Here is a 24,471-nt window from a genome sequence, read left to right as displayed (position 1 = left end):
CGGCTGGTCAATGTTTCTCTCTCATCGATGTTTCTGACTCTATCCTTCTCCCTCCTCTCTGTAAAAAATCAATAAAATATATTTTAAAAAAAAGAATGAGGGCTCCTATGTTCCAATAAAACTTTATTTGCAATGACAGGCAGAGGGCTGGATTTGACCCATGGGCCATTGTCTACTGACCTCTGGGTCAGAGTGTATGCTAATGGCTCCCTAATGTCCTTGCAGCTCTAATACCCCTTCCCCTTCTCTCCTGAATGGTTATTCTCTCCCAACTTTGAAGTCATTTTTTTCTCCAAAATTGTCCCTATGACCTGCACTTCCAAAAGTCATCACCTTCATCGGATGTGTCTGTATGCAAGACTGTCTCCATCTCCCCAGCTGCCGAGATGCCTCCTTCACAGCTTTGTTTTGTTTATCTGGGTAACTACCCATCTTTAATCCCTCTGAAGGACTGGTGAGCTGGAATACGCCTCGTCTTCCTCCCCCAGAGCCTTTGATCTGAGGCTCATGAGCATTTGCTGACAGCCAGACAGAAAAGGTGGAGCCCAGATCCCAGGCCCGAGGGCCCAGAGAGTAATGAATGAAGGCTGCATTTATTTGTATTTCCAACTGGTAAGCCCATTTCCAGTTCAGCTGCGTGTCACTGCAGGCCCAGAGCAAGAGCAGGAGACAACCCTTCTTTTCCTGCCAGGCACTGGGGCCCAGGGCCTGTGGTTCCACTGAGTCAGGAGCTTGCCTTGACTTTACCAGGCTTGGAAGAAGCTGCCACCTGTGGCAAGCTTCGTCCCTTAGTACAGCCTCCCCCCGCCCCCCGCCCCATTCCCTGTTTTGCCACTGAGATGAGACTGTGCATTGAAGATATCCCACACATAGTCTGCAACGTAAGTGGAACCCTCTGGGTTGTACATATCATTTGCCCCTTCAAGCTTTTTGATATACCACTGACCCCTCTCTCCTAAGAAATCTTAGGTAGAAGGCCAGTCTATCAAACAGATAGAAGTGGAACTGCTCTATTTGCATTTGAGATGTGGGTTTGGAGTTTTCCGCCTGCTGGGTTTTCCTCTTGTCCTCTTCCAGTAGCTGCTGAGATGCTTCCTGGGATCCCTAGAATTCCTCAGGAGAATGTTGGAGTCTTTAGACTTGGTCATGAATGTTATTCTAGCCATTCTGAGTTCTATAGTCTTCCTCTTTGATTAACTCTCAAGTGCATCCTTAGCATCCTGCTAGGCCCCAAAGAGGTGGGGACAGGAGTGGTCCCTGGTCTCCCAGACCTGATACTATGGTTGGAGGGGTCAGCAGAAAATGGGATGAGACAATGAGCTTAACAAGATAAGGTCTTGCAAGTGGAAATAGTTGTTCAGAGAAGAGGGACTGGGGCCAGGAGTAGAGACTTCCTGAAGAGGATCACATTGGAATGGAGCATGGATGGGTGGTAGAAATTTGGAGAGGCAGATGGGAAACATAGGACAGGGTGAGCAAAGGCACAGAAATGGGAGATACTTTTTGAAGGATGAAGAGAGACAGCACAGAATGGAGCACACATGAATAAGATCTCAGCGTGCGCATGGAGAAGAAGGAGGGAAAAGAGTTTGAACCGGGGAACAGATGAACAAAGAAAGAAAGGGGGAAGTATGTCTTTTCCAGACAGGGCCACCTCCTCCTATCACATGTATCACTCAGAACTGTTTCCATTGGTGTTATCAACCCGGGAGTTAGTTACTATAGGCTCTTGGAAGTTGGGAGATTTTTCCCAGGTTGCACTGCTATTATCAAGTGGAATTGAGATTTAAACGGAAATTGACTTGACTTGTGTTTCCCCTGCTCCATGGGACTTCATGCAAGTGGAATTGAGATTTAAACGGAAATTGACTTGACTGCAAAGCGTGTGTTTCCCCTGCTCCATGGGACTTCATGAAAAAAAGGACTGGAGTGAAAGAAAGGCGGAAATTCTTGCCCGGCCGGCATTGTTCAGTGTTTGGGCATCGACTTATGAACTAGGAGGCCACAGTTTGATTCCAGGCCAGGGCACATGCCTGAATTGCGGGCACCATCCCCAGTCTGGGGCATGCAGGAGGCAGCCAATTGATGATTCTCTGTCATCATTGATGTTTCTATCTCTCTCTTCCTTCATCTCTGAAATCAGTAAAATATACTTTTAAAAAAAGAAAGGTAGCAATTCTGTAAATTGACAATCGAAGAAAGGAATTTCTGGTTGGGGAAAAAAAAATCTTTGAATATTAACATTTTGCAAGGTCCTTGGAGAATGCTCTAGTCCAACCTGCCATCTTTAAATGTGTACAAAGTAAGGTCCAAAGAGAACAAGGGAGATATTTAATGTAATGGTAGAACAAGGCTCCATTCTGAACCGTCTGGCCAATGGTCTTAACAAAGCATCATGCACAAACCACTCTGTCATCTCTTTTCCTTTCCTGTTGACACCAGGTCCTTAGCACATCAGGACTCATGGTGGGTTCAGGAGTCCGACCTTTTGAACAATGCTGAATTTCTCTCTCCCTCTCCAGAGACCACGGAGTTGGGCAGCAAGAAAGAGCTCAAGTCCATGCCCTTCATCACCTACCTCTCAGGTCTGCTGACGGCCCAGATGCTGTCAGATGACCACCTCATCTCAGGCGTAGAGATCCGCTGTGAGGAGAAAGGCCGCTGTCCCTCTACCTGCCACCTTTGCCGCCGACCAGGCAAGGAGCAGCTGAGCCCCACACCGGTGCTGCTAGAAATCAACCGTGTGGTACCACTTTACACCCTCATCCAGGACAATGGCACTAAGGAGGTAAGCCCCCAGCCCCCGACACCAGCACTAAGTCTAATCTAAGTACCAACCCTCCTACTCCTGCCCTGTGGGCCCTTGGTCTGTCGGGATTGTTGTCGTTGTCACCACCATCATCACCACCATCATTATCATCATCATCATCATCATCATGACTAGCATTTATTGAGTACATATACAGCTTGATAACACCAGCTCCTATCACCGACATACCCTCACATCTCTGGCTTAATACAATATAGGTTATTTCTTGTTTGTGCAGAGTCAGTCATATATATATATAAAATATATTCAATTTTTTGTTAATCCTCACCCAAGGATATTTTTCCATTGATTTTTAGATAGAGTGGAAGGGACGGGGAGAGACCAAGAGAGAGAAACATTGATGTGAGAGACACACATCGATTGGTTGCCTCCTGCACTCACCCAGACTAAGGCCAGGATCAAGCCTGCAACCTAGGTACGTGCCCTTGACTGAGACACACATCGATTGGTTGCCTCCTGCACTCACCCAGATCAAGGCCAGGATCAAGCCTGCAACCTAGGTACATGCCCTTGACTGAAATTGAACCCGGGACCCGTCAGTCCACAAGCCGATGCTCTATCCACTGAGCCGAACTGGCTGGGGCTCAATTATTTTTTCGTCACATAGCTTTATTCTGAGATGCACGTCAGGGATCCAGCCTGTTTTGTCCTGTGCTCCATCACACGTTGAGGTAGAGAAGGAAAGAACATGGGGGATGCCGTGAGCAGCTGAAGTGGGTCCAGGCTGAGCGTGGCACCTGTCCTTTCAGCTCCCGCTCCAGTGGCTAGAACTCAGCCCTGGGCACACCTGTGTGCAGTGAGACAGGGACATGTATTCCATCTGTGCTTCTAGGAGGAGATATGGGTCTGGTGAAAAACTTGTGGTATCTGCCTCAGCACTGCCCTTGGGTCACCTTATTTAATTCACCTTTCAAAGCTCTACTTTTCTTATAAACATTGGGTGGCTTCAAAAGAAAGTGCGGATATTTGACAATCTTCTGTTAGTGAAAGGGGCAATTCCATATGGTTCATTTTAATGTCATACCTGCTTTACAACTGAGCAAACCTCAAAGATGCTCAGTGATTTGCTGAAAGTTGGTTTGCTCTAGAGACGATACGCTTCATTGTGAAATGACATCTCCTCTTTTTCCTCTTTCTGCATCTCTCACTTTCAATTACAGTGTGCCAGGACTAGAGGGGACCATATGCATGATTTGGTTCACTGGTGTGCAAACTCGTGTTCATGGCACACTGTTTTCACATGCAGTCTTCAGAAGCCCCGATCCATAAAAGCAGGAATAGTGATGCCACTCTTTCAATGAGGAGGAAGGTGGATAAAGCGTCTCTACTAGGTCCCCACTCTTCTCTCTACAGAAACTCCCTGACAGCTCTGGGCATCCAGAGGAGACAGTCTGGTGGACCCCTGACCAAGTCCAGTAGGATGCGATGGTTTACACGCCCCTCCCCTAGCATCCCAGTGAGCTGAGCAGGTGCCAGAGGGTGGTGAGGGCTTCTGAGGACTAAGAAGGGATGAGAATAAGAATGAGGGGGAGTATCAGGTAGATAACCCAAGGCAGAAAACAGCATGGTCTGCACAAAGGTGGAAAGAAATTCCCGATGACAGTCTAAGATATGGAAGGAGAGCGGAGATGAGGCCAGAGGGGTAAGGAGGAGTCTGGTCATTTAGGACATTGTAAGCTGGGTCATGGACTTTGAACCCTATCTGGTGGGCATTGCGATGCTGAAGATACACAATCAGCAGGAGGCTGATAGGGTGAGAATTGTGTGGCAGAAGGAGCCCTCTGGAGAGAATACAGATGGCCATCCACGGGATGGAGTTAAGGTGTGGAATATGCATGCAATAGAATACTGCCCAACGGCGCAAATGAATGAACTGTGGTGACAGTATGACATGAGTGAACATAATATTAAATAAAGAAAGCAAGTCCCAAAGATACATTTTAAATAGCATGATACCCCTTCTATTATTTTGTTTAAATACACACACATAAACACACACACACACACGCACCTAATATACTACCTTTTAGGAATAAATACAGATGCAGTAAACCATTTAGAAATGGAGTCAAGGAAATGGTGAGCATAGGATTCAGGGTGAAGGTCGTCTTGAGTCGGGGAGGCAGGGTGACGGCATGAGGGAGCGTTCATTACACTTACCTAGTCAAGTCCCCAGCGGGCGTAGTGAGTGGTGGATGCGTGGGAGTTCATTAGAGAATTAAAACTAGCTGACTGACTAACACCCACTGGATGTCACATGAAGCCTGACCAGGTGTCGTGCAACAGTGAGCTGGAGTCATGAACCAAGCATCGCGAATGATCTAATTCTGTGCATCAGAGGTCCCCAAAGTAACAACACCACAACAGGCAGGTACGCATCTGTCTCCTCGCCTCTGGCTTCAGGGCAGGAGTCCCCTGGGGGCATGTAAGTGGGAGCAGGCACCCGTGGAGGCTGTTGAAGCTTCCAGTGAAGACCAAGGTGGGTCCGACCAGTGTTGTGTCAGCGAGCAGTGAGGGACTGAGCTCCCCCTACACAGCTGCCACGGTGGGTGAGGCTATTAACAGTCCCAGGTACTGCTCTGTGAGCTTGACCCCAGGACTGCCATCCCGGGGCCCACCCCGCCCTCCGCATCTATAAGTGGCACAATACCAGCTCGGTCCGGGGATTTGGGCCATGTGCTCTTGGCACATGCGTGGTAGCAGAGGAGTGGTAGTTCCGTTCTTCTTTGCTTAGGAGTCAGATGACCTCATTTCTGAATTCTGCGCCAGCTTCCCTTACAATAGTCAACTCTGGACCTTCAGGGAGGTCTTCCTGAGGCCCATTCATGAGGGTGTGAAAGTGGCCACTAGATGTCACTGTTCTCCTTACAGAACTCGAGCCCTTGGAGCACTAGGCATTGATTCGTTAACTCAGTATTTTTGAGCACCTACTGTATGCCAAGTACCCTGTCATACCCTGAGAAGTGAGGAGTATGCCGAGCAGACACGGTCTTTATCTTCATGGGGTTTACAGACTTTTGGAGAAGACAGATATTAATAAGTAAAGACAGGCTGTGCTGAGTACCAAGAGAATTCCGGGCTGTGGTTTGAAAGTGTGGAACAGGGGCCTTGTCGGGTGGGGGGAGGCTTCCCTGAGGAAGTGACACTGAAACTGGGGCCAGGTGCATGAAGTGTGGCGGACTGGGTTTGGGGGAGGGGAGAAGGCCCAGCTCCTGCGAAGGCCTGAAGAATGAGCAAAGGCGGCCCCTTTCCCTGGGGAACTGAGTGACCACCCATATGGCAGAGACCGAGGCCGAGGGGCAGCTCCACGGGCAGTGCTGAGGGGAGGCGGCAGGACCAGGCCAGGCAGAGCCGTGAAGGCTGGGCTGGCCAGGAGTTTGGTCCCTGGTGGTGGGGAGCCATGGCGGGGTTCTGGCAGAAGAGCATGGGTGCTGATTCTCAGCTCCCAGCGCTGCTCCTCTTTGTCATCCCCGCACAGAAATGTTAGAGCTGGTTGAGTAGAGCTGGCTTCCTCCGAGGCTCCAGTTTCTTTGCCCCACCCTTGAACCCCAAGACAGGCCTGTTTAAAGTTTCTCGGCAGCCTGGGGGCTGTGGTGGTTGGGCATTCCCAGGGAGCCAGGCTGCGGTGGGAGTGGGTAGGGCAGCCCCATCGCAGGTCTGGAAACGATCCTGGAAGAGGGACTGTGGGCGCAGAGGGTGGCCGGCCGGCGTGATGAGAAAGCAGCCGTTCTCATTGCCTCCATCACTTGTTTTTCTTCCTCTTCCCAAGTCCCCATCGCTCCTTCCCTCATGGATTCTCCATCTTTCCGCCTTTCTGTTCAGTGGGCGGCAGAGGCCATATGCATAAAAGACTGGGACTCTGACACTGAGGCCTTGTAAGGCTGGGTACATCCTTGTTCTTTCTGGGCCTTTCTTTCCCCACCTGAGAACAAAATACTGCTAGGAGGAGTGAGCTTCTTTCTGGGCTTCCTGCAAGGGACTTAGTCTAAGTGGAATCAGACAGTAGAGGCGCTGCACTCCACCCAGGTTGGCTTGGAATCCTGCCTTAATCCCACAGTCCCGGACGATGCTGGCTGACCTCTCCAAACCTCAGTTTCCACATCTGTAAAATGGGGGTCTCACAATTTCTACATCATGGGACTCCCATGAGATAATGACTGTGTAGTGTCTGCCTGGCTCATAGCACGTAACAGGCAACCTTTTTCTATAATGATGCGAAACACGATGTGGCCCCTTCCTTTACCTTTGCTTCCTGTGGTACCTTCTCTTCTAGGTGGTACTTGAAATGTTGCAGATACCCAAAGGGCTAGGGACAGGACAGGTAGGGTGGGACCTGTGTTTTGAATGGGAGAAGTCATCAGTGAGCCCGAAAGGGCAGCTCACCCGTGGAGGGAGTTTTGGAGCCTTTCTCGCTCTATAAACACTTCTGGAACACGTGCTCTGTGGGTAAGGAACACTGCAGGTGGAGTTAAACTCGAGTAGAACGACTTCCTTCTCCTGTAGACCTTCCAAAGCAGGAGGGAACCACTCTTCTATGAGAGGGCGCCCAATGCCTTGGGTTATTAGAGGTGCTGAGGCAGCTCCCTGTCCCATTTCAGGACGCAGTCAGGAGCATCCGGAAGCGGGTGGACTGGCCTGAGGTCTCTGGGGGCAGTTCTGGCCTCTGCATCTGGACCAGAGCCGGGGTGTGCTCCGATAGCCTGGGGACCACTGGGCATAGTGCGTGCCTTCTGCCCCAGCTGGACAAGAACCCGTCATTCTGCTTCACGCTGTGGTTTAGAACAAGTGAAGCAGGGAAATGGCTTTGTGATGGAGAGTTTGATTAATATGTAAATCTCCTCCCTCACGTGTTCACTGACCCACGCAGAGCCCAAAGCCGCAGAGCTTGGCCAAGCATAACTAGTACTTGATGTACAAGACTTTGTGTGCCTGGTAATTTAGCCTTTGGGTGAAGAAGAGGAGGAGACTCTGAGGCGGGGAGATAGAACAGTGTTTTGGGGAAGAGCCAGGCGGAGCTGGATTTGAATTCTATCTCTGCCATTGACTATCTGATTGACTTACTTTTACTCATGTGTAGAAAGTAGTCATTCTATGATCTTTCCCTACCCATCTTGGGGTTAAATGTTTTCTTTGGAAGAGCTAGAGAATTGAGACACCTGGCACCTGGAATCAGAGACACCTGGGACACCCAGGCTCCATCCTTGAAAATTTTAGAAAAATGGATTTTAGAGAGGAAGGGAGAGGGAGGGAGGGAGGGAGGGAGAGAGAGAGAGAGAGAGAGAGAGAGAGAGAGAGAGAGAGAGAGATCAATGATGAGAGATAATCATTGATCAGCTGCCTCCTGCATGCCCCCTACAGGGGATTGAACCCGCAACCTGGGCATGTGTCCTGACCGAGAATTGAACCGTGACCTCTTGATTCATAGGTCAATGCTCAACCACGGAACCACACCAGCTGAGCTCCGTCCTTGGTTTTTATATGACATTAGACATGGATGCTTCCACTGTTTGGCTCTCTGTGCCTTTATCTGTGTGATAAGTACTGGTTAACTTTACCCACATTCCCCTCTGGCCTTGTGATATTCAGATCTAACTTCTACCCTGAAAATAAGGAAAATATTTTGAGGTTGGAAGAGGCATCCTGGGACCTGCAACACATTTTTCATGCAGAGATATTCCCAGTTTAACTCCTTAAGTTAATATTGGGAAGGCAACGGTATGCACCTCTTGTCCTCTATCCCAAGCTCACAGCATTTATGAGTGGAGAGGGATATTAAAGTTATATCCTGTTTATTCTCCAGATCGACCTCTTTCCTTGACATGCAGTAACACTGAGACCTAGAGATGAAGAGAGACTTGCTCCAGGTTACGTAGCCAGTACTGAAATCGGAGTGGTCAGGCATGGCTTCCGATCTCAGAAATGCCTTCTCTCTGAGACTCAGTTTGCCTGTTGTGAAGTGGGCGGTGCTAACTTCCCCACAGGGCTCTCATGTAGAAACATCAGGAGCCCGTTGGCTATTGTTCTGAAGACTGCAAAACACCCTGTAGATCAGAATCCTTCTTTTCCAGTGCCCGGGTGCCCTCCCCTGACTTCCGGTAATGTGAGGTGTGTGTGTTCCTCTCTCTCTCTTTTCCTTCGGCCCCAGGGAGAGCTGTGTGTAATTTTGGTCTTGTTGTGGTTGTCGGACCTTCCAGCAGAGCCTCCCTCTCGGCCAGAAACTCTTGTTTTCTCTATTTACACTTCTTGGCCCAAATTGAAAAGAGAATTCCAAGCGATTGCTCTTTGAAGAGAAATGAACAGCCAAAATCGTGCCCCCCAACAACCACCCCGTTATTATTACCACCACTGCCACTATGGCTATCACAACCACCCTCGCCATCACCGCCGTTACCCGTTACCGTGCATGGGGTTCGCGGTGCGTGCCAGGGACCAGGCTAGGAGATGTGATACAGAAGGAGGAAGACATCGATCCTGCCTTCAAGGAGCCCATGGTAGGGCGGAGGAGGCAGAAGAGTCACAGGAGTAACTTTAATTACTTGCATCTGCTGCACTAACGCACCGGTTTATTTTCAGATAACACAACAGGCGTTCCAACAGCGTTAGAAAAGCGGGAGAAGGAAACTCTGAAAGGGAGGATCTGGACAAGATGCTTGGGGCGGGGCAGGTGGATGTGGACAGAGAGCGGAATAGCTCGAGGCAAGTCGGCTGCTGCTGAAATAATACTATCTGTCAGATACAAATCATCTGCGAAAACTGCGCCCAGGGCTTCACTGCTTTATCTCATTTCGTCATTGGGCAACTTAGGAGGGAAGTCCGACTATCCCTGTGTAATAGATGGGGAGACTGAGGCTCGGAGGAGCTTGCAGCCAGGTCTGTAAAACTCCAGGGCTGGTCTAGGCCAGAGTTGGAAAAGGAGCCCTCCACCTGTAAAATCCATCTGTTCTCATAAAGAAAATGTCCGCACATGGCCACACTCACCTCTTTGTATGTCATCCACCCACGGCCGCTTTCCTGCGACGGTGGGATGCACAGAGCCCGAAATGCTCACTAAGTCAGGGATGGGGGACATCAGGCCCACGGGCCGTGTAAGGCCCACCAAATCATTTGGTCCGGCCCTGCCAAGGCATTAGGGATGAGTAATTAAATGTCTGACCAAATATAGCAGGCTAATTTTTAAGTTGATAATTCTGTATGGCTGCGGATGAGGTTATAAATATCCAAATGGCCCTTGGCAGAAAAAAGGTTCCCCACCCCTGGGACGTCCTTGACAAAAATGCTGGACAAACCTTGGTCTAAGGTGTATTAGACAGGAAGGGGAAAGAAAGCATGCCAAATACTATGTGCCAACCATAGAGAAGACTAAAACCCAGCAATTATTTAAAAATTTTTTATTATCAAATATATTGGGTTAGCGTTGGTTAATAGCATTGTGTAAATGTCAGGTGTATAACTTTATAGCACAAAACCTGTAGACTCTATCGTGTGCTCACCACCTGAGGTCCAGTTTCCTTCTGTCACCTTGTATTTGACCCCCGTTACCCTCTTCACTCTACCCCCACCACCCTTGCCCTCTGGTAACCATTCTATTGTCTGCATCTGAGGTGTTTTTTGTTTTTATGAGTGAAATGATACAAAAACCCAACTGCTACTGAGTGCCAACGATAGCCCTAGCTTTGTAAAGTGCTTTATGCATATTACTATATGTCCCCTCACTCTGTCCTGCTACCACACATTTGAAGTATGCACAGTTATACCCGTTTCACCAGTTCCAAAGCAAAAACTGAAGGCTTGAAAGAGATACATAATTTATCTGAGGTCACATAGCTTCTGACCTGTGGGGTCAGAATTCAGACCCAGATGTCAGTGTGTAAAGCTTATGCGTTTCTCACTCTTGCGATAGGTCCGAAAGATTTGGGAGAGCTGAAACTGGAGGAGTGGTAAGCAGGAGGCTGAATTGTGGGCAAGTCTGAATGCTGTGCTGAGGGGTTTGGGTGCTGTGCTATAAGGAGTCCTTCAAGATTTGGAGTCAAGGGAGAGACAGAAGCAGAAGTGAGTTTTAGGCTGATAACCACAGCGACAGTGGAAGGGTGAATTCCAGGGCCCAGGGTTGCTTTATGGCAAAGGTTACTCCTTTGGGGTCTTCAGATCTCTGATTTTAAAGGGTCTTTGGATCTCCATCGCCAGAAAGTTTTTACAGCATTATACATTCTTGTAAATTCTTTTTTACTGGAGGGGAAAAAAAGATACATGGCATCAGCACATTTTTCTAAATGTTGTTGACTCATATGTTGTGAAACATGAAAATACGTACAGGGGCCAGTTAGCTGGGGTGTCCACTTGTAACAAATAATTACAGAGGGTCTCCTAGGGACCAGGCGCTGTTCTGGCCATTTGGGAGCAAAACGGACATATATTTCTATCGTCTGGACACTTAATTTGGACTGGAGTATGTGTGGGAGACATAAACCATCGGAATAGTGAATGATAGAGTATATTAGAAAGTGAAGGGGGGGGGGCGTTCCTAGCGAGGTGTGGAAACCTGGATCTCAGAGTGTCTCCAAGTCCATCAGAATCTCGTGGATGGGGACAGATTCTTGGCTTCCTCTTCCTGATTCTGTTTCTCTAGGGGGTGAGTCTGGAGTCCCCATCATCACAGGGGTCCCGGGTGAGTGTGCTGCACCCTGAGCTGGAGAACCACGACCCCAAATTCAGGGTTCATACATGTCTCGGTGTCATCCTTCTGGAATTCCTTCAGGCAGTTCCTTGCTTAGGGATAAAGAAAGTTAAGTCCTTCTTATTATCTGGCGAAATTCTCCTCTGCTGTTGTGGGCCACTTGCTCTTCATCTGAGGAGGTGACCTGGTCAGGAACCAGACTGTCAGGCAATCCTGGGCAAGGGGGGAGATCAAAGGGAAGAGGGGGAAGTAATCCACACATTACTCAACATGCTCACGGTCAATTACAACAGAGGAACTTAACGCTTGGCTTGCCTACTTGCAGAACTGGAAAACGTAGCAATCTCGTGAGACCAGAAGACTACCAGATTCAATAAGATAGACAAGACGTTCAGACTTAGCAAAGGCAAACATTTTTGCCTGTCAGAGATTAGAGCATTTATGGGTGTTTTTGTTTTTTTTTTTGGTTGTTGTGGTGGTTGTTTTCCCACCGCATGGGACATGGAATTCAGTTAGCAAATGTAATAAAGAAGAGGACGGCAGGATGTCTTTCCCATGTGCTTTTAAAAAGAACAGCCATTTACTGAGCACGTCGGTTGTGCCAGGATCTCCAGTCAAGCTCTTCATGCACGTAGCTCCCTGAATCCTCTCATCAACCCCACGTGGTGGGTTCTGTCATCTTTCTTTTCCCATTTGGAAAAGTGAGGCACCGAGATGTTAGATCGCTATGCCCAAGGTCCTACTGTTAGTAACTGGTAGAGCCAGGGTATGACTTGGACACCTTAGCTTCTTCTCACTTTGCTACACTCTCAACTAGCTACATCTTTGTAAATGAAGTGTAATAAATGGAGGTCTAATGTGTGCTATGTTTTTTAAATATGTTTTTTATTGATTTCAGAGAGAGGGGAGAGAGAGAGAGAGAAACAAACATCAATGATGAGAGAGAATCATTGATTGGCTGCCCCCATGCATGCCAGCCACTGGGGATCAAGCCTGAAACCTGTGCATGTGCCCTGACAGGGAATTGAACATTGACCTCCTGGTTCATAGGTCAACATTCAACCACTGAGCCACAACTGGCTGAGCTAATGTGAACTATTAACACTATCACTGCAATGTATTGCCTTCCCCATCTACTGTCTTCATGCCTTCACATAATGGCCACAGCTTTTGAAAAAGTCGACTGTTTTCCTGCTCTCTGCACTGACTCACCCTCATTCATTCCAGGGTTGGTTCCCTCACCCAATGGAAATGTAATGGCTTTTCCTCATCTGTCATAAACGACTTTGTCTTTTGATAGTGTTTTATTTCTCAGTTCTTATAATTCTGAAAACAATAAGACATCTTTGATATCCCTCATTTCTCCCTGTCTGCACCTAAACCCGAGCATGACAACCCATTAACAAATCCTGTAGATTTCTTAAGAATTTCTCCAATATGGTCACCTTTACCCAGTCTGGTTCAAGTCTTACCTGGACTATTGCAGGAGCCTCCTGACTGGCTAACAATGAACCTTGCCCGTCTAATCCAGTCTCTTCCTTGTAGCCAGAGTGATATTTTCCAAACTAAAACTTGTTCACATCACTTTCCTGATTAAAATCCTTTACTGACTTCCCATTGCTCTTAGCATCAGGACCAAGGTGTCTACGATGACCGACAAGACTCCTTAAAACTCACCTTGTTCCCCTACCCTCCTGGCTTTCTACGCTCTAGTCACAGTGATCTTCCAATCTCCGGAAACAATGACTTTCATCGTTCCCAAGAGCCTTTGCACATGCTGTTCCCTCTGTTGGAATGTGTTTCCCCCCTCCACTCACTTCTGTCCACGGAGTTAGTTGCTGCTCATCTACCAAATTACTGAGGCTTCCAGATTTGATAAGACCCCCCTGTGTGCTTGTTTACTTCCTTGAATCTTTTTATCTTTCTTCCATAGCAGTCATTATAGTTTCTAATATGCTTTTATATTATATAATTGCTTAATTAATGTCTGTCTCCTCCTCCACATCTTATTATTTTCATTAATGATGACAACAGTGCCTATGAAGAAGAAAGACCAGGTAAATTCAGGAATGCAGGCATTATACAGGCATCTAGCCGAACTGTCATCTATTTCTTGATTCTTTCTACCACACGTTCAAGGGTTATGGGGCCTGTGTTTGAACAGTCTCAGTAACAGCTTGTTGAGCAACTCCTAAGCTTCCTGGTTCCTTCACTTTTAGAATAGCCTTCCTTATATTAGATAAGGAAGTGAGTGGCTGCCACTGGGCTGGTGGGCCGCTGGGACAGATGGGTCAGCTGAGCAGCACTCCTGCTGTGGGAGCACACTGACCACCAGGGGGCAGCTCCTGCATTGAGCGTCTGCCCCCTGGTGGTCAGTGCACATCATATCGACTGGTAGACCAGTTGTTCGGTCGTTTGGTATCTTAGGCTTTTATATGTATAGATAACTTAATTACTCAGGGCCCCAATGAGGATAGCATAGAGTTTCTGGTAGGTTAAATAGACTCTGTGTGAAGAGCACTTAGCAATGCCTGGTACGATTAAAAACGTGGTCAGTATTAGCTGCAATTTGTTTCCTCTTCCTCCCTCTTTTCATCTCCCCTCTCCTTCTCTTTTTTTTCCTCCTTTTCTCTTCCGCTCCTGCTCTTGCTTCTGATTAAAGCAGGGTAGGTGAACAATAAATAGTAATTGCCTTGCCCTCAGGCATCCACTGATTAAACAAAAAGGGTGGTCAGTTCACAGAAACTAAAAAAGGCATATTTACCCCAAAACAAAGAATCTTGCCTCTGACAGTTGGTTTTAAGGATATGGTTTTTCCCCATTGGAAAAATATTAAAAATACTAAAAATAATTATGAGCATAGATGTGTCTAGAATGACCTTTGTCTATAAATAGTTATTAAAAAGAACTCGGATTGTGTTCATCTAGAGAATACCCAAGTTCAGGGATTAGCCAATAGTCATTTAATTATCAAGTATATGCATATGTGTGGGTACATATACAGACCTGGCATTATTTTAGACACTTTATAAATGATCCTTAGAACATTTGTATTGATGTGGGTATTCATATTTCCCCATTCGACACACATGGAACGTGAGAGAGAGTTGAAGTCACTTCCGTCAGTTTGCTTAGTTATAGCACTAAGATTGGAATCTAGGGATGTGGTTCCAAAGACCACACTCTGGACCTCTCTGCTGTGCCCTCCCTCCAGCCCGTGTGGCCTCCTTGGCTGGGTTAAGGGATCTGGACTTCTTGCGCCCAACATGCCATGATGGAAGTGTGGCTAAGTGAGCCTGGAAATGGAAATCTCCCTTTTCACAAACTCCTCAACCCAATATTGAAGGCTTCCCTTTCAGAGGCCGAGATAAGCTCAGTCTGGTCTAGACTAAGCATGTCCCCTCCTGTCCTCTGACCTTTCTTTCCCTGCCACCTCCCACGGGCTGGAGAGACCGCCTCCCTCCGATGCCTCCTGAGGGAAAATTTGGTGTACTGGAAAATGAGGTCACCAGTGGCCACAGAAGGGAAATTGTGCAGTCCTTCTTTCAGGAACTCCCCACTAACTTAAGCTAGCATTTAGCAACATAAGCTCCACAATCTTGGACAGAGCCTCCACTTGAAACCTTCCCACCCGCCTCTCACCTCCAGATGTTCCGACCGCAGCCGAGAGGAGTTGCTATCTCTTAAAGGACAACAGGCCTTAAAAGACAGGTCTTGTCTGTTGGGTGGGGCTGGGATCCTTGGCTAAAGGCTTTCTTTGAGAAAAGTGTGTGAGTTCCATCCAGGTTTCCCCTCCCAGGACTGAGAGGGCCAGGAAGGGCGCCTTGCAGAAGTCAGGCTCTGAGAGGAGGAGCCATCCTCAGAAGGACTTGGATTTGTACAAGACTAAGAAGCCCTTGGCAGTTCAAGGTCACAGGGCAAGATTCCTTGGGAAGATGACTCACAGTGAGATGGATGAGGCTACTGATATGGCTGCGTCTTCTCCCTGGAGTTATAACTGATGTTTCCTATTGCTCATAATTGGTCTGCTATTCATCATTTTCATAATTGCTATCAGTTCAGTGACAGGCAGGACAAATGGTCTGGAGATAGTTTGGAACAGTGAAAGCACAAGCTCTTGCTCTGATGACTGAGCAGGTCTACTAGGATAGCATAGATGGGACGTCCAGAGAGCTCCCAGTCTTTGATCTTTCAGAGTTTACCGCTTATTCATGTAACAAACATTTATGGAGTACCTACTTTGGGTCAGGCCTTGTGCAAGGACCTTATGATACAATAAGGCAAAGCACTCCATGTCCAGTGGCAAGAAGGGACATCCAAATAAATAATTCAATAAAATATTGTAGTCCACTTAACAGATGTGTTGCCCAAGGTGCAATGGGGGGCCTTCAATTCTGCTTGGAAGTCCGAAAAGGGTTTCCAAAAACGATCGCAGTTGTAGTCTTAAAGAATATGGGTTTCAGTCTCGATCCCCAGTGTGGGGCATATAGGGTCTTAAAGAATGAGTATGATGTGATCAAAGGCAGAATTCAGGAAAGGCATTCTAAGCCAAGGGAAACCACATGCAAACACACAGTGGCATGAAGTTTGTTTCCCGTCTGGTCCATGCCGAGTGGTTCAATGTAGCTGGTATGTAGGACTGGGGCAGCCTGTGGTGCTGGGCTATGAGCTGGAGAGATTGTTTGGCACCACTGCCCGAAGGGCTCTGTGCGCCAGGCTAAGAAGCAGAATGTTTATACTTGTATTAGTCAAAGCTTTTTAGTGGTGAAAAACAGAAACACACTGAAACTTTCTAAGCAAAAAAAAAAAAAAAAAAAAAAAAAAAAGGAGAAATTATTATAATGATGGAGTGATTTCTCATGTAACTTGAGGGCAGAGAGTACAGCTGAACTACCGGCAGGCAGGGAACCACTCTGAGCAGCAACCTGGAGCCTGTCATCTCTGCTTCTCGCTGCACTTAAAGTCTCTCTCTCCCTCTCCCCTCCCTCCTCATTATCTCCCCTTCTTTTTTTCTCCCTCTCTCTTCTGTTCTGGTCTCCATGTCAATAGCTCAGAATGAGAAGCCCACCTAGCCAAGTCCAGCTTTGTATGTCATACCAGTTGAAGCCCTCAGAGATGCCCATGAACCTGTGAATCTAAATTTCCAGAAAAGCCCGGCCGGCGTGGCCCAGTGGTTGAGCATCAACCTGTGAACCAGGAAGGCATGGTTCGAGTCCCAGTCCGGGCACATGTCCGGGTTCAGGCTCGATCCCTAGTGTGGGGCATATAGGAGGCAGCCAATCAATGATTCTCTCTCATTGTTGATGCTTCTATTTCTCTCTCCCTCTCCCTCATTCTCAGAAATCAATAAAAATATATTTAAAATAAATAAATAAATTTCCAGAAAAGAACATTTGATGGGTCCAGTTTGAGCCAAGTACTTAATTTTGGTCTCACTACCCTTGACCAAAGCAAGGTTATTTAGCTCAAATATCACCACCAAACTGTCTCTTATATCTGATACTCGGAAGCTAGCTATTAAAATCCTGTAGTTCTTTTTTTTATTCTTAAACTGGAGACCCCCTAATCCAGGGGGATACACTGTGATATGCTAAGATATACCCAAAGGCACTGGATAGAGAGATCACAGATTCTTAAAAGTGATGGTACATAAGAATCACTGTCCTAGATTCCAGCTCAGTAGGTCTGAGGTTGGCCTGGGAATCTGAATTTCTAACAAGTGCTTCACATCATTAATGAGGCAAGAGGTCCAGGGAATCACATTATGAGAAGCATTTTGGGGGAAATATATTATTTTAATATTAAAACCGACCCACATCTATTGTGGAGTGGCATATGCAATTTGCATGGATATTTAAGAAAGAGACTTCACAGAACTGTTGCATTTGTCTCTGCTGACTTTTGGGATGCTTTGTATGAAAAGCTTAAAAACCTTCCATATTTTACTGGAGGATGTTGAAGATTTTAAAATCATGAGTGTTGTCTCTTAGATCTCCTGGAGTGAAGTTAACTAGTAGGAGCTTGCTCTCAGGAGTGAAGTTAGCAACTGGTAGGAGCATGCAGAGGTCAAGAGCACAAAATTATCCTAAGGCTCAGGCAGAGGAGAAATCCTCTATGCTAAGGTCATCATAGGGTGAAGGAGCAGAGAAAGATGCAACAGAATCAAGGTTCTTAACGTTAATTAACTTATGATAGACCGATTGATTAATCAATTTCAGGGCCCCTACTCTATGTCAGGCACTAGGGATTCAATAGTCAACAAAGCATACGGCCCCAACCTCAATTTGTACTCACACAGTCTGTTATGAGAGACAGAGGAGCAGTGAAATGGACAATAAAATAGAATGTAGTAAAATAAGGCTTATTATCATGAAAAGTACAAGAGATGTGTTATAAAGGAAGGGGTCTACTCCAGCTTTAAATATATATTTTTATTTATTTCAGAGAAGAAGGGAGAGATAGATAGTTAGAGAGATAGATAGAGAGACGAGAGAGAGAGAGAGAGAGAGAGAGAGAGACATCAATGATGAGAGAGAACCACTGATAGGCTGCCTCCTGCATGCCCCCTACTAGGTGGGGATCAAACCCACAACCCAGACATGTGCCCTGACAGGGAATCGAACTGTGACCTTATGGTCCACAGGTCGATGCTCAACCATTGAACCACCACAGCTGGGCTGCCCCAGCTTTAGAGGGTTAAGGAAGGCCATCTGTAGGAGGTGATCTCCCAGCTGAGAGTTGATGCATTAGTCATTGGGGAAATTATTGGGTGGGGGAGAGTGTTCCAAGGAGAGGAAAGAGCATGTAAAAGGCTAAAAGTGAGAAAGTGTCGCTGGAGAACAGAGTAGGAAAAGGGTATTGGCAAGAGGTGATGCTGGAGGGAGAAGCAGAGGCCTGAGATTTGGAGGGCTTGACATTAGCATAAAGGCATCCAGTGAGAAGCGGCAGGCGGCTGTGGCCAGATGGGCCCATCACGGTGGGCCCAGGTCATCAGGGCATCCCAGGGTCTGGCCCAGAAGTCAGAGCAGGCACCTGAGCTGGCTGCCTGGGAGGATCCTGTAGCAGATGGGGTGCATCCGTGGGAGGAGATCTATGTACTTTTTGCACACATGGTGTTGCCAGAGGTCAGGGCCTCAGACATAAGAGCATTCAACACCCTAATTTTATAGATGAGATAACCAAGTCCCAGCATCGGGCCAGCATCGCAGTTACTGACAGACTTGGGGGAGGAGCTCTCTTTCCCGGGTGGCTCCCAGCTGGCAGAGGATTCTGTGTCCAATCCAGAACCTGGACTCACACAGCATGGAGAAGGCGCCACAGATGCCAGATCCCCAGATGCCGTGTGCGTGGTAGGGGTGGGGGGTGGGAGAGGGATTCCAAGGACAACATATTTGGGAAATGCCATGATTTAGACATTACCTTCCTGGGCTTCCTGGTGACTATTGGCATGTGAATGACTCTGAATGTTCTTTTTGGTTTTGTTTGATCTGGTCTTTTTCAAGTTTATTTGACCACAGATAACCTTCCTCACCCCATCCCCCAGTTGTTGTTATTTTTTTAACTCAAATCAGTTAATATCCCCTTGAAGTCATGTCCCTGGAGACACACTTTGGAATGTTCTGGAGAAGAGGGACTTGGGAATGACCAGAACAAGGTTACCTGCTCACCTGTCTCCTCCTGAGAATGTGTCCTGCACCTCAACACCCATCTGTGTTCGGTTTGTGGGAGAAGGACGGGGGCAGAGAGGAGGATCTAGCCTTTGGACTCAGACTTGTGTTTGGATCCTAACTCCGAGCCATCCTAGGTTCCTGTCGTAGTGCAAGTCAGCTGCTCACAGGAGCCCCAAACTTTTTAAAATCTTAACTTTCCAAGCTTGCATGGAGGCAGCGCAACCTGGTTTGCAGGCTTTCTATGAGGATTACACTAGCTCGTGGTGAAGCTTTTAGGCTTTGGAATTCGAAGAAAGTGAGTTTGAATTTTGCTCTGCCAAATAATGGCTGTGTGACCCAGGAAAGGACCGCATACTTGCCGGGGCCACAGTCTCATCCTGTGTGTGATGGGAGAGAGAGGGGGTGAAGGAGCAATTCATGGTGTTGTGGTGGAAACGAACCGACTCTCTTCATGGCGAGCATTGAGCTCTGTGTCTGGCATATATATGCTCAAACATCCTCACTGTTATTGTTAGCGCATTAAAACCTAGCACTTCATCTTCCACATGAGATGGATGAGAGCCGAAATACGGGGCGAACTGACAAGAAAAATAGCTCCTCGCCCGAGGATAGTATAACCCTATCATCTTGTGTCTGTACATCTTGCGGAACAGACAGCTGACAGAGCCCCGCGCACGAGCGTCTCAGCGGGCTGTGTATTTATTTCTCTAATATTTTTTCATTAGCCGAGGTAAGTGTGGCAAGAGGGGGGGCCTGGCTGGCTCTAAATGTCTTCCCCCTGTCACCCAGATTAACAAGCTGTCCTGTCAGGCTCTCATCATTCAGGGGAGAATGGCTGGAAAAGCCAAGTTCATCCTGACAGGGGAAATTAGGTGTCGTTTATGTGATTTATAGAGCCATAGATTAAGCTGCACAATTTCTCATATAGGAAATGGGTCCCTGCCAGTTAGTATTCCTTCAGTGCATGGCCTTACGAATGGGGTGTGTGTGTGGGGGGGTCTAACTTAGAGGCTGAAAATGGGGGGTCAGGGGAAAAAGCTTGGGCTTGGAGTTAGAGATTTTGCTCTACTGCATTGTATCTGGGGGCCCTGGGCCCGGATCCTCTTTTCTCTGACTCTACACTTGCTCATCTGTGAGGGGTACCTCGGACAGTAAGAGTTGCTGCTGTGCAGGTTGTTGGGAGGCTTATAGGAGCTAATAGGTGCGATTAAGCACTCTCACTAATGTCCTCTGGTTGATGAGAATACAGCTCATGATGGGAGTGGCTGAGAGAATGGACCTCAGGATCTAATGACCCGAATTCAAGTTCTTGTTCCCCCACTTTTTAACTGGGTGACTTTGAACAGGCATGTTTGCCCTCCGAACCTCAGTTTCCACATCTGCAAAATGGGAATGGTACCAGCAGGTTCTGCGTCATTAAGGCTGTTGGCAGGATTTCATGAGATAATGTATTTGAAAGTGCTTAGCACACTCTCAGTACATGTTGGTATGTGTGTTTCCTGTCCCACAACACAGCATTTTTGTGGCTTAAACCCAGATCCAAAGACAGGCGACCTCATGCCGTGAATGTTAGTTGATATGAAAATCTTGGTTTGTTTCTGCCAGATTCTTGTGGTGTAAACCCAGACAAGTCCCTTCTCCTCTTGGAGCCTCTTGGCCTGCGAAGTTGTGAGGCCAGTATGGCCTTTTGGGACTCTTCTAGATCTGAAATGACAGGGACCTGTGGCAATGAGTACGCACTTAAGCACTTCAGAGCCCTTCAGCCCCTCAAGGGGAGGGACCTTAGATCCTACCATGGGATGTGCATGAGCTTGAGGTTCTTCCTTCCCTTTGCCCAGCTGCTCCTCAGTGGCTACCCTTCCAAGCAATCTTTCAGGATTGTTCAGAGGCAAATTACCTGCTGTTCCAGTTATTTACAACAGCAATGATTATTATATCCTCTCTAATCATGCTGGAGACTGAGTGCACTGAGCTGGGCCGGTCTTACTCAGCTCTCTCATGTGGTTGCAGCCAGCTGGTGGCCATGGCTGGAGCCATCTCAAAGGCTTCCCCGTTCACATGCCCAGCAGATGACCTGGCTGTTGGCTAGGACCTTGGCTGGTCTGTTGGCTGGACTATGTCCATGTGGCCTCTTCATGTGGCCTGGACTTCCTCACAGCAGGGTGCTTGAGTTCAAAGAACAAGCCTCCCTAGAGACATGTGGAAGCTGCCAGTGTCTTAAGGTCTGGACCCAGACATGGAAATGGCATCACTCTTATTTGGTCCAGCAATCGTAGAGCCCAGACTCAAGGGGAGGGACCTTAGATCCTACCTCATGAGGAGAAACATGTCAAAGATATTTAGGGTTATGTTTTAAAGTCACCACTCCTGCCTTTCTGCTCTGTTTGGGAATAAGCAAATTTAAGGCAATGAACATCACCTACTTCGCTCCTCAAATGTGTTCTCACCATGCTGCTCAATTACGCAGTCATCAGTGTGTAGCAAGATGACCAGTTCATCTCCTCACTGTCCGGGCAATGGAGGTTGTGGGCCTCCAGCCCCTGTTCTCTAGCTCCTATAGCTACAAGGGCAATGAGTGATCAGCATCTCCTGCAGCCACTGCTACAAAGCTTGCTGATGACTGAATGATAATGGCCCAGATAGGCCCTATCCCAGAGGTCTAGGCTGGCCTAGGAACCACTCTGTCTGCCTCTGCAGAAGCATTGCAGTGATGTTCTCTTCAGTCCTTGCTGTGTTCCTCAACCCCAGCTCCTCCTGACCCATCAAACATGTGGGCAGCATGGGCTTAGGAATTAGTTTCCCTACACAGCTAGGATGTCAACCACTTTCCCCTCTCTCTAGGGCCTTAGGGGTTTGTTATTTTAGACCTTCAAACACTTTCTTGGAAAATAACTATCAACCCACTCTCCAGAGAAGTAATCTCAAGTATCTTCAAAAGGGATTCCATCTCTATACCCCACCCCAAACCCCTTTCCAGTGGCTTCATGGAAATTCATTCTTTTTATGGTTACCAATTGCTTTTCTGTCATCACTTTTGCTAGAAGAGGAAAACGATAGCAAGTCTACAAGTTTAGTCCCTGGCAGAGCTCCTGTTACATGTTTCTGGAATTCAGGGGACCCTACTATGTGTTGACTCTTGCCTGGAGCTGGGGACATGGAGATAAACCAACATATTACCTTGGCCTGAAAGAGTTCACAGTATGATAAGCAAAAAGGACCCATCCACAAGCAAATTGCAAGGAAATGTGCAATGTGCAAAAATGGAATGAGAGGAGGGAGAGACAAAATCTCCCAAGTGTGGCTGGGTCCTGGTGGACAAGAAGTTTCCCGGAGTTCAGCAGGGAGCAATAAGTGGAGAACGGGCATTGTAGACGGAGGCAGATTCTGATTAAAGGCTTGGTATGGAACAGTGCATCACTGTAAGAAGGTGGTACGTGCTGGATCACAGAGTGGGTGCAGTGGGGAGAAGACGGGAGATGAGCCCCAGGATGAAAAGCAAAGGGCTTTGAAAGTTGGGTTAAAGAGTCAGAGGTATTACCCAGATGATGGTGGAACTTCCTAAGGGTCTGAGCAAGGGGGTGGAATAAGTGTTTTTTAGAAAGCCCGGAGACAAGTTGCCTAAGGAAGAGGCATTACTGACCTGTGTGGGGGAGACAACGTGGGACCGGGCAGGAGAGGTTGGTTTTAAGACATGCGATGAGAAGAGGAAGGAGCCCAGGTTGATGCTCCATTACTGGCTGGAGGCACCAAATTGATGTCCAGTGTCTTAAGGTCCAGTGATGGGGGTGATGTTCACTGACATGGGAGATGCAAGTAATTTGAGGGAAGAAGAGGATCTCACACACACACACCAAACATATTTCCTTTGCTTGTAATCATTTATATATTGGTTTATTTCATTCAACATTCCTGTGAACTTTTAATTCAATTCAACAAATACCGACTGACTTATGTTATCCGCTAGGTACTGTGTTAGGTGCTAAATGGGAGTCAGAGGTAACAAGGTAATGATACCTTTGTCTCTAGAAGGCCTTTCACCTCAATTGCAATGGGTTGGGCAGCGGTAAGATCAATACTGTGTGGCTAATAAAACCCATTAAGCTTTGAGTGAGGGCTTCAGGCCATCATTCTGATCATACCGACCAGAACCATCTTAATATCAAAAACAACAGACTTGGTGTCAACGCCTGAGTATAATTTTTAGTGTGGAATATGCAGTTATTTATTGTAAGTGTAAAGTATGGAATTTAAGTCACGGGCTTGGTGACATTCTATCTACATGGCCCCAAGTACCTTATTCAAATATGGAATGTTTACTTACAGCTTAAGATTCCTAAGACATCGTCAACATTCTTAGAGCTGGAAGGGCCACTTCCTGTGTATCCCCACAGCCCCGTGTGTGTTATTACTTCATAGCACTTGAACCATATTAATTGTAATTGTGTTTGTCTTCACCATGAAACCGTGAGTCCTTTGAAGTCAGCGACTGGGACTTTTCATCTCCTTTCTCAGCAGTTAGGCAGCCATGTGATTTGGAGTGAATGTTTATTAAACTTAATTAAACCTTCGAAAATCTATCTTCTGTGTCCTCGTTTTGCAGATGGAGAAATCGAGGCTTCAAGAAAGGGACTAATTTATGCAAGTTCAAATAGGGAAGTAACAATAGAGTGAAAAATAAATCCTAGTTTTATTTTGATTGCTTCACATTTTTGTGGCCGTTTTTCCTCCTGCCCAGCTCGGTTTGCTAGCTAATTAGCCAGAAGTTGGAAGCATTTACAAGTAGTGGAAATGCAAACCTCCTTTGTTATGAAAACCAATGGCCATGCAAATCAAGCCCTTAGCCCTGTATTAAGTGCAGGATTTGTTTCTTAAGTCCCTTCACTTACTCAAAAGCCAGGAGTCAACAATGCCTCCCGTGTAAGGTTTCATTCCCCTCAGAGAACACACACAGACACACACACAAACAACGCATGAGCACGTGACGGGAGCAGGGCCGCTGAAAAGGATGTTTGGGATGAAATCTTGGCACGTATAGTTCCTGTGTGACCTGGGAAAGTCAGAAGTGCCAGGATTCAGATGGATTCCCGTTCAAGTTCTCACTCCTCCGTGCTCATCCCTGAATGGACACCCATCTCCAGGGACAATTTTTGAGGATTAAAAGGAGGAAGAGTGGTTTCCTCACAGAGTTGCTCTGTTACCCTGGACCAGCCCGCCAGTCTTTCTGAGCCACTGTATCTACATCAGAAAAACACATTAGATGAGATGATCTGCAGAGCCCCCCCCCCCCCCCCCAGGTG

The 24,471-nt window shown here is 47.2% G+C and overlaps 1 protein-coding gene across 2 annotated transcripts in view; it reads left to right on the top strand.

The window, feature by feature from the left end:
- ASTN2 (astrotactin 2) overlaps positions 1 to 24,471 on the top strand; it is a 668,892-nt gene that overhangs the window by 487,505 nt on the left and 156,916 nt on the right. For both annotated transcript variants that reach the window (XM_014528918.1, XM_005880933.2), the window contains exon 16: positions 2,523 to 2,788. In XM_014528918.1, coding sequence (XP_014384404.1) covers positions 2,523 to 2,788 — 266 coding nt within the window. The remainder of the gene's footprint in view (positions 1 to 2,522; positions 2,789 to 24,471) is intronic.

This window comes from Myotis brandtii, unplaced genomic scaffold (assembly GCF_000412655.1).
Source record: "Myotis brandtii unplaced genomic scaffold, ASM41265v1 scaffold658, whole genome shotgun sequence".
NCBI classification, from domain to species: Eukaryota; Metazoa; Chordata; class Mammalia; order Chiroptera; family Vespertilionidae; genus Myotis; species Myotis brandtii.
Note: the sequence above shows the minus strand (reverse complement) of the source record. Positions and strands in the feature narration are given on the sequence as shown.